This window comes from Magnolia sinica, chromosome 18, assembly GCF_029962835.1.
Source record: "Magnolia sinica isolate HGM2019 chromosome 18, MsV1, whole genome shotgun sequence".
NCBI classification, from domain to species: Eukaryota; Viridiplantae; Streptophyta; class Magnoliopsida; order Magnoliales; family Magnoliaceae; genus Magnolia; species Magnolia sinica.
Genome location: NC_080590.1, coordinates 9456329 through 9474553, shown reverse-complemented (window position 1 = coordinate 9474553; position 18225 = coordinate 9456329). Strand labels below are relative to the sequence as shown.

The 18225-nt window shown below is 39.6% G+C and overlaps 1 protein-coding gene across 1 annotated transcript; it reads right to left on the bottom strand.

Annotated features, from left to right (window-relative positions):
- Nucleotides 1-1360: 1360 nt before the first annotated feature.
- LOC131233668 (zinc finger CCCH domain-containing protein 54) lies at nt 1361-2728 on the bottom strand. Its single transcript, XM_058230459.1, has one exon. It carries the CDS (start codon nt 2313-2315, stop codon nt 1650-1652), a length of 666 nt encoding a protein of 221 aa, XP_058086442.1. The 5' UTR covers nt 2316-2728; the 3' UTR covers nt 1361-1649.
- Nucleotides 2729-18225: the final 15497 nt, after the last annotated feature.

Here is an 18225-nt window from a genome sequence, read left to right as displayed (position 1 = left end):
TTGATGTGAATTGAATTCTCAATTTATTTGGATGCTTATATTTAAAATACATTGGAATTCAAAATGTGTTTGAATTTTATAATTAGAATAATTTTATAATTAGAATGCATTGAGCAAATTAGTTGTAACACCTCAAATTACTAACATTTCACTTAATAATTATAATACATCTATTGAAATATATACTTTAGCAAAAAAATGTGAAAATTACAAGCCTTGGGTGGGCCATAAAAGTGCACTTTTGAAAATCCAATAATTTCTGACAATACATTTCACATTGATTCCAATTATCACTGTTTATTAGGAGTGACCTTTGGCTCATGTCTTAACATGAGCTGACACAATCGATGGACGATTGGAGTACCTAATATATATGTTGCTCATCCTCAGCGATTGAGACCTTTCATTTCATGAGCCCCACAATGAATGGCCCTGCTGTCAAAAGTTCTCCTATTTTATCATTGATGTGATCGTATCCATTTGAACCGTCTATCATGGTCGGTCCACCTGATCACTCAGTAGGCAGGGGTCATCCAATGAACAGTTCTGATCACTAGAGGTGTGGCCCATTTACGGTCAAGGCCCACAAACTATATACTGTGAGACTCTACCCTGTCTTTACTTCCCAAACCGAACTTCATCCATCCAAAAGTTGGTACTCTACCTATTACAGCCGTCCCTTTCCGAGGCATAGAATGGGATGATGGGATGGTTATGATTGTCTGCTTAAAGTGATTCTTGAGTAACATATGTAATAAAAGATGGTCTTCAATGAACAGATGGTTGAAAGGGACACGGTTTAGCCAGCCACTAGCTGATGTCAAAGTTCCGTGGCCCACCATAAGCCCAAAAATGTGTTTTATCCATGCTGTCCATCCATTAGGCTACTTCGTTTCAGTAACTGACCCCAAAAACGAGTCAGACCGAGAGCTCAAGTGGACCACACCACAAGCAAAAGTGGGAAGAATGATATCTACACCACAGGAAACATTGAGAAGAATGATATCTACGGTTGAAACTTTCTTAGGTCTCACAGCAATGTTTTTTTGTCATCCAACATGTTCATAAAGTCATATAGTCCTGAATGATAACGGAAAACACAAAATATCAGCCTCATCCAAAACTTTCATGCTACGAATAAGTTTCATTTCTGGTCTCATGTTCTAAAATAAGCTGGACAACATAGATAAAATAAATACATCATGTTGGGCCCACATATCTTTAACACCAGCTAGGTGCCGGTGTTCGGGTCCCCAGCCAAACCGCATCCCATTCAAATATTTTCCAACTACAATCTTGACCATCCACTTTATGAGTAATGGATCAAATGGCTGGAACCTAGAACAATTGATCTGATTACTTTCATGACAGACCATCAAATTTGGGATTTACCTAATGAACAGTCCAGATCAGACAAGCTGATTCAACTATCCACGTTTACCTGTACAACAAGCATCACTGTCACTTACAGTCTTGCAATGACCGCTGCATCATATCTCATATCTATTTATTTATAGATCACATGCAATGCGATATGCATGCGAACTGACAATAACTAATGTAACATTTACATAAATAAAACGGATTTTCATCTTAAATCCAATACCTTAATCTCTCCCCATCAATCCAAAACCGTCTTCTCTCTCATCTTAGTTCACCAACTCCGAAATCCAATCAATATCAGGCGAATCGAACATATCAGCACCGATACTCGTATCCACTTCCTCAACATCACCTATCTTCAACCCTTTAATACCCTCCAAAAACTCCCACTCCCCCATCGAAGAAAACTCATTCCCTGGCGACGTGGGAGGCGATCCCACCACAGCATTCTCTCCTCCATCCGAAACTCCCACGCCATCCCGATGAACGCATTCACATGTGTACTTGATCCCGGCCCGCAGCTGCTCGGGCGTGTGAGCGAAAAAGCAGACCTTACGGCGGCAGTACCGCCCTGCCTTGCATGCACGAGTCCGGTACCTCGCTGGATGGAGCCAGAACTCAAACACACCATGAGCAAACTCGCATGTGTCGCCCTTCCAGCAGGCCCCGCGTCGGAACTCCGGGCAAGCGATCCCATGGTAATTGAACTTGCGTGGGTCCCGCCGCCTCGCCTTCTCACCGCGATGGGCGTACGGGCACTCCGTCCAGTCGTGGCTTCGAGATTTCGAGCATCGCTTTATCTTGAACACATACATCCGGAAATCGTCCGATTGCAAGATCGCATCGCTACGATCGGATAACCTGGCCGGCTTCACGTCTGAAAATCGTGGCTTGGAAATGTCTAAGAAGCTCTGGCTTACTCCTTTCAACATGCCTTACGATGCTAGCAAAATCTCTCCCTTCTTTCAAGAGATGTATTGAGAAAATTGCATTTAAAATGATAAAATCAAGAAATTGCAAATTCATGCAAACCTATTAAATGCATACACGAAAAATCACAAGTGGGATTTTTTACATTAACAAAAAATGCTTTAAAAAAAAACGTGGAAGTTTAAATACGAAGCTAGAAATTCTAGATTTTAAAATTTTAAAAGAAAATATATTACAAGGAATACAAAAGGCATTTTATGGAAAACCCAATTACAAAAAGAGAAATCTAATTACAATGCAGAAAAATGCATAAATGAAAAGAAAATAACAAAAAAGAAAATTCATTTTTATTAAAATAAAAAATTCATTTCTCTTTAGAAATTAGAGAAAGAGAAGCATTACTTACCTCTGTAGAAGAAGAGGATGACAAGAGAGTTTATTTATAGGGTACAGTCCTAACCCATACTCGAGTTTAAAGCTAACCACGTTGGGTTAAATTCTAACCCGACATTGACTGCTCAAGTAACGGAATGGACTCTCGTTTGGTCTTGGAGCCGTAAAACTAACGGCCGTTTATACTGCTTGAAAAATATAGATTTAAAGGAGATTCGCGCGAATCGAAATTCAAGAGACTAGTCGCGTTACACGTGCTGATTTGGAGAGCATGTATCATATCCTAACCATTCATCAGGTTATTAAATTTATTAATATTCCATGAGAATCAAATAAGACAGATTTTGACTCAGTAGATGGGATGAACGGATGCGAAGAATTGGTGGCTAGAAAAGAGACTAATGGTCTCGATCTAATGTTTGGTCCTCCTAATGAGCAGAAAGATCAGTTTTTCGGTCCATTGAATATTATACGTGGGATCCACATGTTATATTGGCACGAATTCCCGTGAATCTCAACTTCAGTCTAGCTCGTGCGAATCGCATTAAAAAACTTCGGGTGTTATTTGATACTCTGGTATCGTTTGACGCTTGATACGCAGGCACTAAGAAATTCTGAACGTAGCATATATTAGTTCAAATTAAAACGATTAAATTCTGGAACTATCTGTCACTGAGTTACAGTCCTAAAATAGGATTTTTTGAACAAACCTAGCGTCTGATATGTGGAGGTGTTTTTTGAAAAATAACCATTGGATGCTTTAAATCTTAACCGTTAAATAAATACACACCAATCCCACAGTCGGTAATCAAATAATCTCCATCCTTTTTTTATTTATAATACAATTAAACTGGGATCCTAATTTGGACAGTTTAATTTTGATTAGGCGAGTGGAACGTAAGCAGTATCGAATAATTTCAAACTGCCTGCGTATCATACATCACACTCTGCCGGAGTATAAAAGCTTTTTCTCGATAAGATAATGAGTCTGCAATGCTCCCACGCATCCCTACACGCTCAGACACGTTCAATCCTGACACGTTTATCGCGCATCGAATCCGTGTCTTGCTTTAGGTAACAATGCTCAACTGACCGTTCTTTGCAATCGGGTTTGGAAACTCATCAGGTGGGCGGCCCAGTTACCGAAAACAATGGACGGTTTAAAAAGCATGTCGCCTGCAATTTCCAACGAACGCCTTCCAGATTACGTTCATCTTCACAATGGACCAGGTTATAACGGCTGAGATTTAGTAACCAGGTCCTTATCTGGCACGTGTAGATCTGCATGTTGGCCTTGCCAACCTCCTACACACGAGCGTAAAACGGCGTCGGGCTTCCACGGAGATGCTGAAAACGACGGACTGAGCTAAAAATAGCAAACGCATGGTTGGACACGTGGCGGAAGCTGAAACGGTCTGCTTACGTGAAGACAAAAAAATATTCGCGATTCTTCTGTACGCGTGTATAAGCCGCTCTAATTAGCCGCAGCTTCTAAACCGTACCCTTCTGCGAAGTGATATATGCACCCTTTGCTTTTGATAGATACGCCCTATTCTTCTACTTTTCGTATGAAAGTGGTTCAAAAGTATACTATCCAGTATAAAAAACAGAAACAAGGGTAAGAGCTCTTTAGCGGGCGTAAGGTCATCAGAAATGACTAGCGAACTGTGTAAAACACGTGGGACTGTAAAAAGTGGGTAAGATCTAATTCAATTTGTATGCACCGTTTGTAGCGAGAGCTGTACACCAATCGAGTTCGCTCGGTTTAACTCGCCCGAATAGCATCCGATGGGCTCAACTTGACTGGGCTCAAAACTAGATGCTTACTAAATCCAACTAAATTTTTTGAGTTGAGTTGGAATGGGCCGATGCTTGACTCGATTCAGATTAGTCCATAACTCCAACTTGATTTAGATGGGTCTAACTCAATTTGCTCGCTCAATAATTATAAATATCAACTTTAAAATAAATAAATAAAAAACACCTATTTTCATCCCATTTCTCTCAGCCTGAAAGAGCGCTCCAACCCGACAGCCCCCAAATCATCTTTTTTATTTCTTTTTCTGTCTGAGCCACTCGTTTGCTAGTCCCGGCCTCTGGTTCGACTTCCAAGCCCGTCCATCACTTTCCTGCTCACCCTGTCTGACCATCTTAGCTTCTGACCATCATAGCCTTTGGTCCGAGCTCAACTCATTACTGCTCTACCCATCCGTTTGGTAAATAATCAAACTCTCCCATTTTTCATTGTATTTAGGCAGTTGCGCCGACCATGGCAGCCTGGTCAGACATTGTCCATGGCTCGAAAGCACAAACTCAAACTCGACTCGAAAGCTCGAGCTTAAATTGGCTTAAGGTGCTAACCAAATCGGGCTGAGCTCGACAGTAAGGCTTGAAGACTGAGCCAAGCCAAGTTCAAGTTGGGTTTGACTGTTGGCTGGGCTGAGCTGCGTTGTGCCAAGCTTGACCCGGTTTGACTTGTGTACAACTCTATTTGCATGCATGCGCTGGCCTAAAATCAAGCAATGTTTGATCTAACACGTTTACGGGAGCTATTTGATACTCTGGAATATGACCCTTGATACATAGGTACCCAGAAATTGTGCACGTTGCATACATCAACTCGAAACTAAACTGACTAATATATGGAAGGTACGGTCTTTTAAGTCACCTGCAGAATTAGATTTGCTTGACCAATCCTAATTTTCTTGGGCCGGTTTGGTTGCTTGTATTTGAAAGGGATTTATTATTATTATTATTATTATCGAAATGACTTGTAAGGTAGAGACTTTTCATGTGTTTAACCTCCTTTTGCAAAGGGCTTTTTAGTCTTTTGACATTTTTTTAAAAAGAAAATGAATGAATGAAAACGCTTCTTGTTGATTCCAATGCTTGTAATTAATGTAATTGAGTGCTAAGAAGCTTTGTAACTTCAATCACAATACTTGACATGGTTATCACATGGTGATTGGGTCCACTGGAAGGCATATCCAATCCATTCATTCTCTATAGATCAATGTTTTAGTGGGAATACATTACCTTTAGCCTGATATGAGCTCTCTATGACCTACAACAATTAAAACGGTGGTTGTTCACTCCTAACTATTTTCTTATGGTGTGGTGTACTTGGCCTATCAATGTAACTCATTCTTCGATACATGACCCTTTATGAAATTCTGACTCCAATGGACAATGGATTTGACACTACCCCACTATGAGCTCCACAAACAATGTCCGTAGACCCTTTAGGTAGCGCCTCAAGGACATCATTTTCAGATCTTTTGATTTTATAGAGCCCTTGTTCTTCCTTTCAAACCTTCCTTCGTGGATGCACCACCACCCTCGTCTAGAGTCATACATGAGTCAAGTTAGCTTAATCAGCTCGCTCGACTCGACTCGAAAATGCTCGACTTGCCTCGGCTCAAAACTAGATTCGAACCAAGTCGAGTTGGTTTTTAGAGCTCAAAAAAAATTTGAGCCGACTTCAAGCTTGCCCAAGCTCGACTCAACTCAGCTAGAACCCTGACCAAATTATTTTGATATTGATGTTGCTCGTTGGGTGTTTGACGAAATGCCTTAACGAAATGTTATTTTTTGGACTGCCATCATATCAGAGTATTCTCGAAATGGGCATTCGAGAGAAGATTGAAGAAATAAATCCCCACAATAAAGTCTACATTGTACGATTGCCCTCATATCATAATCTTGATGCTACTCGCCAAGTGTTTGACGAAATGCTTGCAAAGTACTCTTACTGATTTGCATTCAAAATATATGAGATTAAAGATGCAATCTATGTGTTTGAGAAAATGTCGTACATGATTGAACTTGGCTCGAGCCAGAGCCTGAGCTACTGACCGAATTGAGCCAAGTTGGCCAGTCAAGCTCGAGCTCGGGTTGGTTGCTAGCCGAGCCAAGCCGAGTTGTGCCAAGCTTGACTCATGTACAGCTTTAGCCCCGTCTGAATCCATTTTCCTATGTACAAGCTCCGATTTCAACTTCTCTAGCGCATGAATACCATCATTAACTTCTCTAGCACGAAAAATGATTGTTCCTTTTGCTTTGGCGAACACATTCTTACAAATAGAGGTCACTAGTATATCAAGATATTTTAATTAGATATTTTTATGTTTTTCTATTTTTTATTTAAATTTTTTTTTTTTAGATAGCATCTGGTTTGGTTGTGGGTGGAAGGGAAGGCTATATGGATACATTTTTATTTTTATTTTTTGTCAGGAGAATGGATGTCTATAGGGGATTGAAGTGGAAGTGATGTTTGTACAATCCTCACTGTCCAACAAGTGAAGTGATGGCCACTTGCATCCGTTAACCTTTGAATAATGTCTCAGTCCATTAGTTGATAGGCTAGGGATATTTATACAATCTTTTCTATTTAGCAAGTGAAAATTAGATGGTTGCTCACAAGTGTTAACCGTTAAAATATATCTCGATGCATTGGTTAATGGCATGAGGATATCTATATAGTTTTCTCTATTTAGTAAGTGAAAGGATGGCTGCTCACAACTGTCCACTTTTGTAATGTCTCAATTTGTAGGTAAATCCCACACCCAATTCAGGATCCACTATTCGGTGCTGACATTCAAATCTATGAATGCGTGGTTGATGGGCAAGAATAGATTTAATGGCACTATGAACAACAGACTGAATATTAAGACACAATATGTTTGAATGACTAGGAATGTGTGTGCTCTACTCTTAGACAACGGGTGTACACCCCACTTTCTCTATATACAATGGTATTTGCAATATACATTCTGTTTAGAGAAGAGAATATATGACAAGACATCTTCGGCATCTTTGATAATGTGTGGGGAGAGTGATCCATGACCTTGCCCAGTGTACACAACTTTCATTCTCAAATCTTATTCATCTGGTGTGGTCTTTGTAATCCTATGCATTTTAGCCACGAGCTTCTCATACGTAATTTCATTATACACAACGATATATTTGGAGTCTTCACCTTCATACAGGAAACACCATTTTTTTCATATACACACACTCCCCATCTTAATAGTATAGGATGGGTCGAAAAGCCATAATCTTCTAATATGGGTATACCCGAAAAGAAAAGAAAAGAAAGGGGGTATAATAATGCTTACAATTAAGGGTCTAGGTTGTTATGTGTTAAATGTTCAAATTGTTATGTATTAAAGGTTGTAGTTGGTTTAAAGCTGGAAGCAAGAAGATTTAAGGTTATACAAATACATTATCAATCCCATTGAAATACAACTCTAATAAAATCAATTACAAATATTACTAATTATCCTCTTACTTTTTATGTTGATAATGTAGATGGAAGGTCAGTGAGTAGTTGAACATAAAATAATGACTCCAACTGTGTTCCTTCGGAGAAAAGAACGTTGGATAATTGAAAGCTGGAGAAAAGTGCATCAAAAAATAATATGTATGATCGTGGTGGTGAATCTAATGGAGGAAGCTTCAAAGAAGATGAATTTCAAAATAAACAACAATTTAAAATGTTGTGCTAAAGACTTGGAAGTCAAAGAATTGAATGCCACAGAGTGGTGGTAGGTCCCACAAAGGAAGCTTCCAAAGAACAACTCTACAAGAAACTGTAAAAGGTAGAAATTGAGTCCTCCAACCGACTTGCCCTTCTTATTGGGCTTCAAAAATCGTCCGTGGGGCTTACCGTGCATTATATGTTGAATCCATTGTGTCCATTAGAGACAGAATTTCAAAAAAGGTCATGGACCAAAGAATGTGTTGCATTCGTAGATCAGGTAGCCCATACCACAAGAAAATAGTTGGGTAGTGAATGACCATCGTTACCGATTGTTATAGGCCACGGTGAGTATGTATAAGCCTGAAGTTAGTGTTTTTCCATTGAAATGATGGGCGACAAAGAGAATGAACAGATTATATTTGCCTTCTAGTGGGCTCAATCACCACGTGATGGCCATATAATGTGTTGGGATTGAGGCTACAAAGCTTCTCCCGCACTCAACACCCATACAAGTATTGAACTCGAAACATGGGCATTTTCATCCCTTAAATTTATAGAAAGTTGTCAAAAGGCTAAAAAAATGAGAGAGAAAGGGGAAGCCAAAAACGTGAAAACACTACCTTGGACCTATTTTGATAAAAATCCTTATTTAGAATGTATTGGATTCCAAATCTCAAAGATATTGGAATCCTTAATTGTGTTTGGCATCCTATAATTAGAATGCACATTAGAATATGTAATTGGAATATGCATTAAAATCCTATATTATATTTGCAAAATCTTGTATTTGATTAACTAAATTATATACAACATATAAGTCCATCAAAACATACACTTTGATTAAAATTGAGGTAATTTCAAGCTTTAGGTGGGCCACAAAGTTGGATCTACACATATGGAATTGTCTACTTTTCAATATTACAATAGGTTTTGGGTTAAAGATAATCCATCTCAGTGCCATGGTGATGTGTATATACAATCCACTCCACCATTAGATTGGTCTTCCAATTTTACACCCGAGCAAAAAATTCAGGTTGAGGTGTGATTTAAGTGCGTCACACTAAAAGAAATAGTTAGGAGAAAAACATCCACTCTTGATTTTTACAAGGCCCACCATGCTAGTTACGTGAAATCTATTCTAACCAATGATGTCACATGAAAATTTAGGCATAAGACTAAAAAATCAGGTACATCCATGATTAAGGTGGACCACACCAAGGGAAATATTTTGGAGGGTCCATCTTGCTTGTACATTATTTCCAATAGTGTGGTCCACATAAATCATAAATGGGGCTGATTTTTGGGCCTTGAGCTTAACATAGGGTGAAACACCTATGATTGGAGTGAATTGCACATAAACATCATGATGGAGCCAACGTGTGGTGCTAACTCATTTGCACATACAATTCTCCATCTCATTGTTGAAGGTCTTCAATGGTTGGAGAGATTGTTAATGGGTCTCGAATCATAAGACTTTGTTGTGATTTCAATTCCTTGCTTTTTGAGAATTTGGAATGCATTGGAATCCAAATTTTCTTTAACCATTTTGCTGTAAACCTCAAAACATAGATTTTGAATTTGGAATACACTTAAATACTGTCAAATCTAAGTTGTCAAAGGGGCTGTTAAAGTAATTTCTAAAGTGTCTGTCTATTAGAATTTATTATTTATTTTTATTTTTATTATTTTTTACATGTATGTTTTGTTGACGTATGCATAGCTAAAGTTTCATAATTCGAGTAAATCATTAGATTTGTATTACTAAAACTCCAACGGCAACTTCTACATTTGAGAGTGATGTGGTACAAGTGGTAGATGACTTCATTGACAGTTGGATTTGAAAGAAATCAGATCAGAAGAATCAAACGAGGGAAAAACAGTCTAAACGCACACAATAGTTTCTAAAGCTATAACTTTTGTGACCGGTTATCCACTCCACGCGTATAATATCTTTGGAAAGCTGCTAATAAATTCTACATGTTGGCAAATGCCAAAGTCTATCGACCCTGAATGGTTTTTCAAAATCAAAATAAGATTATTTTAAAGTTTATTATGAAAATTTAATAAAATTTTATTAGTATATTGCATTTTGTGCTATTTTTAGGATTTTAAGAAGTTCCATTGGTAGTCAAGATTCTTTGTTCAAGTTATCAAATGGTTATTTATCAGTTTTAGTAGGACCATACTCCTATTATTATTTTTAGTAATTTTATTATTTTGATTTTTCTTTATTTAAGTCAAATTAGGGTGCAGAGTTTTAATTTTGCTATTTTGATATATATATATATATATAGAGGCATGCTCACCTACGCACCTACGCATGTGCGCACCTTTGCACACGTGTTATGGGTGTCGAATCCGAACGGTCCTTAAGATGCGGAATCCCATGAAACCTTAGGAGATGAATTTTCACACTGATTTAAGATTTTGGTGGACCATAGCAAAGAGAAATTCAAATCAAAGGAAGAAACTGTTTGCATTTTTCATGGCCCACCAAAGCTTTGGTTCAAAGTAAAAATTTGTACCAAGGGGTATATATATATAAAAGTCAAATTAGGTGCAGAGTTTCTTTTGCTTATATAAGCACGTTAACCTCAGCGACACTTTTCATCAATAATATTACTTTTATGTTTCACTTTCAGAGGATTAGAGGAGGTGGCGTCAACCTTTCGTTGTCGTTGCCGATAGACCTGTCTGCCACATTGCCTTGGCAGCAGGTGGTGGCGGTCCGGTGGAGGCTACCGCTTATATCTGGGCATGTATGCTGGGGATCTATATACGCGCACTTGAATATGCTTACTAGCGTAAGGATATGCGTGGAATGCCCACCCTTGATTTTTGCTGGCCCACTATGATGTAGACATTAAATTCTCTCCCATCATTACATGTGTCATCTTATGTTAGGCTCAGGGTCAAAAAGTTAGGCTGAACTGAGATTTGGGTGGGCCCCACTGAAAGAATAAGCCAGGAGAGATATACATGTTTGATTTTTAATCAGGTCCACTGTTATGATTATGTGAAATACACCCAAACAATTATATAACATGCTAAATTTAGGTATGAGCCCAAGATTCAAGCCCATCCGTGGATCACGGATGGGTCTCACAAGTAAAAAAGTCGCTTCGTACATTGTTTTGTCCACTTGAACCATAGATTGATTTGATTTTTTAGTACTAACTCTAATAGTGGGCCATGCATCTGATGATCTAGTGGATTTCTGAAATACATGATGGGAATTAGCCCAATAACCCATTTACCAGACACTTTTTTTTTTTAACGCACACACACCCCACTCACTCACGCCCTTGTGGGCTCTCACCACCTATGGATATTCGAACCCTTGACCGGTGTTGAAACTTCCGATAGTCTACCACCCGAGCAAGAAGGATCCAATCTACCCGATGCTTTTAGGTCCAAGTGTTTCCATCCATAGGAGGAAGGCATGTTACACAAGGGATTAGGTGTTACCTGTAGTGGGTGTTTCCCTTACGGTGGGGATTGATGTATGTGTTATATATCTGCACCATCCATCATTGTTTTCAGATTATTTTAGGGATGGTCACAAGAATGATGCAGGTATAAAGCTCAAAGTGAATCAATAGTAAGAATTGAATGTCCACCGTTAAAAACTTTTTGGGCCACAAAAGTTTTCAATCAAGCTTAGATTTGTGTTTTCTCTTTGACACGGACCGTTGGATGACAAATAAATGTTACAGTGGGCCCTAAGAAGTTTTTAATTAATGGTGAGTGTTCAATGACCACTGTTTCATGTGGTGTGGTCTACTTTGAGATTTGAATTTGCTTCATCTTTTGTACCATGCCTTAAAATGAGCTGGAAAAATTGATGCGCAACATAGGACATGCAGCACATAAATCAAGGTGGGCCCAGTGAGAGAAACACACATTACAACACATAATCGGCTACCGATAGGAAGCCATTTAGGACTAGGATTGTGCAATTGCAGCAACGGCACACCGGAAGGGAGGCGGATTGCGTCCTACACGGTACATATCCGGCCGGAACAGGCAGCAGGTTTGAGTGGCCACAATGATGTATGGGTCTTATCCACACCATCCATCCATTTTATTTAATTTTGGATCTGTCCAAAAATGGACAGATCCGAGGCTCAAGTGGACTACACAATAGGGATTAAACTCTCACCGTTGAAAACTTCTTGGGGCCACATAAGTTTTGGATGGAGCTGATATTTGTGTTTTCTCTTCATCCGTGTCTAAGTAACTTTAAAACCAGGTTAGATGGCAAATAAAAATCACAGTGGCCCTAGAAAAGTTTCAATGATGAAAATCATTATCACCGCTGCTTCCTGTGGTGTGGTCCACTCAAGCTTGGGTCTGCCTCATTTTTAGGATTAATTCCTAAAAAGATAGGAAAAAATGGATGGACGGTGTGGATAAGACCCATATATCACGGTAGCCACTCAAAGCTGCTGCCCGTTCCCAGATGGAGACGGGCAGGAGCAGGACGCAATTCGCGTCCCCCCGGAAGAGGATTGTGCGTGGCGAAAAGCCTTATAGCCTACCATAATGTGTGCTGTGTATTTTATCCACGACTTCCATCCATTTTTCAGATTATTTTAGGGCACGACTTAAAAATAAGGTTTTCATATTATTCTAGGGCACGACTTAAAAATAAGGTTTTCATATTATTTTAGGGCACGACTTAAAAATAACGTAGATCCAAATGTCAGGTGCACCGTGCCACAGGAAACGTGATTGATTGCCCATTATAAAAATAATACTTATGAGGCTAAAGTTTTGAATCAAGCTTATTTTTGCGTTTTTGCGTTTTCAAATATACGTTACAGTGGGGATTAGAAGGTTTTTAATGGTGGGCCGGGCTGGCCAAAGAGATGAATGACATGGATAAAACACTGTTTACTTACGGTGCGAGATTTGGATCTAACTCATTTTTTGTGTCATGCCTTAAAATGAGCCGGCAAAAGAGATGAATGACGTGGATAAAACACGTGGGCCCATGAGCTTTTCCAACACCGCACCTGGGTGGTGTGCGCCGCACCAGGCAATTTGAGTCCTTCACGTAGAAGAGGAAATCGGATCATGAGGTACTCAGTATGCTCCTATTGTACTGAGTAAACTCAGTTGGGCCCACCTTGAATGTATGTGGTCTATCTACGCTGCCCATCTGTTTTTCCATATAATTTAAGGGGTTGAGCCAAAAGTTAAAGTATATCCAAAGATCAAGTCGATCATACCACAGGATACAGTGGGGATAATGATTTCCACCATTGAAACCTTGCTAGGCCCCACAGTGATGTTTATTTGTCATCCAACCTGTTCATAAGATCATACAGACATGGATGAATGGAAAACACAAATATAAGCTTAATCCAAAACTTCCATGCCCCCAAGAAATTTTCAACGGTAGAAGTTCAAGTAAAATGTTTTCTTTGGTGTGGTCTATTTGAACATTGAATATGCTTCATTTTTGGATTCAAGCTTTATGATTATATGGGGAAATGGATGGACGGAGTGGATAAAATACATAAATCATGGTGGGCCTCACAGAGTTTACTCAGTAAACTAAGCGTAGCGAGTTTGGCAATCCGCTTCCGTAGGAGAGGGACACACAACCCAATCCAAGTCCTCTATAGAGCGACGCTCACCCTCAAAACCGTTTCCATGGTGTGACCGACTTGAATACCGATGGGCCTAATTTTTAAATCCCATGCCTAAATTTTAATATTGCATGTAATTTTTAGTGTGGATTTCACAAATAATCATGGTAGGGGCACTATAAAAAATTAACCGTCCACATCTTTCCTAATTGTATGGCCCACCTGAATTTCCAGTCAACCTGATTTTTGAGCCTTAGGCCTAATAGTTTATGAGTGAATTTCTCAGAAGTTAACCTGATTTTTGAGCCTTAGGCTTAATAGTTGACGAGTAGATTTCACCTGCACATCACAGTGGGCCCATAAAAATTAAGGGTGGACGTTCCACATATATCCGAGACTCTAGCAAACAGCGTGTGCGTGGTTTGTAAAGGAACGCTAATAGTCTCCCTCTTGTATTGGTAGTATGTGTCTGTACGTACATTTGATCAAATCCATCCAAGTTTCTCTATACTAATTTGAAAGGCCTAATAGGTGGATCCACAAGATTTGATGGTATCTATAGGTTCTTTATAAAGTAAAAAATGGATGGCCCTTATCCATTGCCTAGTTATTACAGAAGCAGAAAGAGATAATCACTCCCCTGATCCTACGGTTAGGATGATCATTGGATGAGATTAGATCCTACGGTTAGGATGATCATTGGATCAGATTAACGATTTAGATAATATGATGGGAGCTACATCCAAAGACATGCATTCTCTTTACAGAGCAAGTAATATAGATAAGGCCTATTCCTATCTTCCAACATTCTTTTCTCAGATTTAACTTGAATTTAAACGTACTATATTTTCTCACGAACTTAATATATTTTCTCACGAATTTAACTAAATTTAAACTTTTAAGGGAAAGAAGGTAGGTGAAAATCGGGTGTACACCCACATAACAGTCTTGCATCAAAGTTGTTATTTTAGCACCGTTGGACTGGTTACTTAGGTTGACTGGCTTGGGCCAATTGCTGACCTGAATGCTTACACGGTGCGCTAGGGCGAGCCTGCATCCTGTATCTACCTCAAGGCTTGGGCCTTGACAGGCCTTCACCTAGCCCATTTATGCCACTCATCCTATAAGCCGTTACCACAAGAGTTGTTGATCTGACACAAATTGAATACATGTCATACACATCCCTCAGTCATAGGTGGGTCATAAGTAGAGGTGCACATGGAACCGTCAGAACCGGTAAATTGGACAAGAATTGACCAAACAAAATGGTTTGGTCCAGTTCTGAAGTGCGCCAATTCCGGTTTCAGTTCTAAAAATCAAAGAACCAGTTAGTTTGGTTCGGTTCTCGGTCTGGAGTCATGTCAAACCGAACCGAACTTGGAACTGGACTATAGAATTGGATTGTGATTATCATGCTTAATTGAACTTGTCTTAAAGCTATTTTATGAGTTTGCAATGTATTTTAGTTGTCTATTTGATTCGTAATTTATGATTTACAATGTGCCTTTTAATTATTATCGTAAATGTCTTTTTGCACACTTTGCACAATATTGTACCATTCATCAAATAGATCACAACATGAATGGACATAGGCTGGATTATTAAAAAAAACATGCAATTGGGCTGGATGATAAAACACCCAGAATCATAGAATTGAACTGATTTTTACGGTCTGGTTCTGATTTGATTCTAGGGTGCAAACGGTCTAGTTCTAGTTTCAATTTTTCTCAAACCATTAGGAATGGTTCGGTTCAGTTTCACCCTAGAACCGGACCAAACCGAACCATGTGCACCCTAGTCATAAGCTTAGTTAGTAATTATATGGCCTTTTTTGAAAGGACATATACGTTAAAATCCATGTCCATTTATGTTGGATATGGGTCTACCACAACTTGTGGTGGCTCGCACGCCTGCTTCTGATCAAATACGTACAGATATTCCTTTTCTAAATCTTTTTTTTTTATTAATGTATGGAAGAAAGAAAACAAAGAAACATACGTCCTTGCAATGCATGAAATAAAATACTAGCACCTGGAGAAATAAAGACAAACATAAAAAGAAAAAGAAAACTCATGTGAAAGAAACCATCAAAAACCAAATTCTCTATGATTTTGGTGCAGCTTCTTTCCCTTGATCGTCATTGGCTCCACCGATTCGACCAGAGTTTCGGATTTCTCTACCTCTTCCACCTCTTCTTCTCTTATATAAAAGAACCGTTAGATATAGGCTCATGGGGCCCACTTACGGGCAACCAATATTGGGTGGGTCCTACTCCGTCTCTCCCTTGGAATATCTGGATATCCTTTTTATCCTGGTGCACACACCTCTCTCTCTCTCTCTCTCTTATATAAATATATATATAAGAAAAATAAAATAAAATTAGGATCAATCTCACCACCATGAAGCTATGGCCATCAGATGTGTTAGGGGGCTCACGTGCCTGCCGTTGATCACATTCAAGATTCCCCACCCAATTGAAGACTTTCCATGCTTACTACCAACTCATCTTGGGCAGGATGCGCGGAGCTTGGCAAGCTACGTACTGGAATCCAAGCCTTCCAAGTACCACGCTTTCGTAGCTTATACCTTCCTACTTGTACAACTGACGAAGGCTGTAAAGCTCTAAGAATCTGATGAATATCACTAGTCAAACGTTTTACCCTCTTAAATCCAGAAATAAGGAAAACGGACACCCAGCCATAGTCATCCATCTTCCCTTTTAAGTAACTGTCATTCTCCAAGTTTTCATCACTGAAGTAATATTCAATTTGGGTAAGTAACGCATTACATATATCTGCATCTGTTTGTGATATGTACATTGGAAGAGGCTGAGCATGAATGTTATAGAACCAAGGCATATACGCATCTTGAATATACGGCCAGCTTATGTAAGTGGGGCTGAGCTGAGGTTGTGGTGTACCATAGTACATAGGATCAATAGGCGCTTGAGTATTTGAGTAAATATAAGGATGGCCATGCTGAGGTTGTGGCATGTATACCTGGGGATATTGAGTTGGATCAGAATTTCCTTGAGAATTTGAATTCCTGTAGTTGGTGTGACGATGATGGGAGCCATTGCCTCTTCTATGCATCCATGGAGTTGATGAGACGGATCTTGATGGCATGTAGATCGGTTGGGATGAAAGTAGGGAACTTTCAGCTTGTCTTCTCATTGAAAATCTCCTCTCTTTCCTTGTTTTACACCTTTGCTGTCACTCCTGAGAATCCTCTCTTTCTTAAGAAATTAAGAACCCTTTCTTTACAAAAGAGAGCTCTCTGACTCTCTCCTCACAACGGAACAAAGATTTTATAGGAGAGACTAGAGAGTCATTAACGAACGTGGATTGCCTACTTACGCAGCCGGTAGTGTTCGCCATGATGTGTGTTTTATCCACACCGTCCATCCGTATTTTAAGATCGTTTTATGGCAGGACGCGGATTGCGTCCTACCCATCCACGCCGTTAATCGCTTTTATCAGACCATTTTATGATGTGATTAAAAAAATGAGGCACGTCCACATCTTCATTGGACCACACCAAAGAAGCTGCAGTGATAATGACATCCACCGTTGAAACCTTTCTAAGGGCCACTGTGATGTTTTTTTACCATCCAACCTATTAATAAGGTCATGTAGACGTGGATGAAGTGAAAACACAAATATAAGCTTGATCCGAAACTTCTCCAGCTCCCAAGAACTTTTTAATGGTGGAAGTTCAATCCCCACTTTGTGGTTCAATTAACATTTAAGATTTGAACCTGCCACATTTTTTAGATCATACTTTAAAATGATACGAGAAAAACGATGAACGACGTGGATAAAACACTTACATCACTGTGGGCCCCACAAAGCCCTGCCCGGACGGTAATCCGTCCGGGCGCGGGTAGGACGCAATCTGCGTGGCATTACACCAAAAATAAGCTAGACCCAAATCTCAGGTGGACCACACCAAAAGAAACCGTGGTTATTGAGCTCCCATCGTTAAAAACTTCTTAGAGGTGACAGTAGTTTTCGATCAAGCTTATATTTGTGTTTACCCTTCGTCCAGGTATGTGTGACCAAATCAACAGGTTGGATGGAAAATAAACGTTACGTTGGGACCTAGGAAGTTTTAATGGTGGGCGCTCAATCACCACTGTTTTCCTGTGATGTGGTCCACCAGAGATTGAGATCTGCCTCATTTTTGGGTTCAAGCCCTATTATGATCTGGAAAAACGGATGGACGGCATGGATAAAACATATACAGCATAGTGAGGCCCACAGAACACGACCAGCAGCCACCTCGCTACTGGCAGCGGGACGCGGATTGCGTACTAGCCCCGCCCGTCCCTAGCTCCGAACGGGCAGTTCTGTGGGCGGACCCACCTTAATGTATCTGTAAATCCAAACCGTCTATCCCTTTTTTCATATTATTTTAAGGCATCAAAACAAAAACGATGCA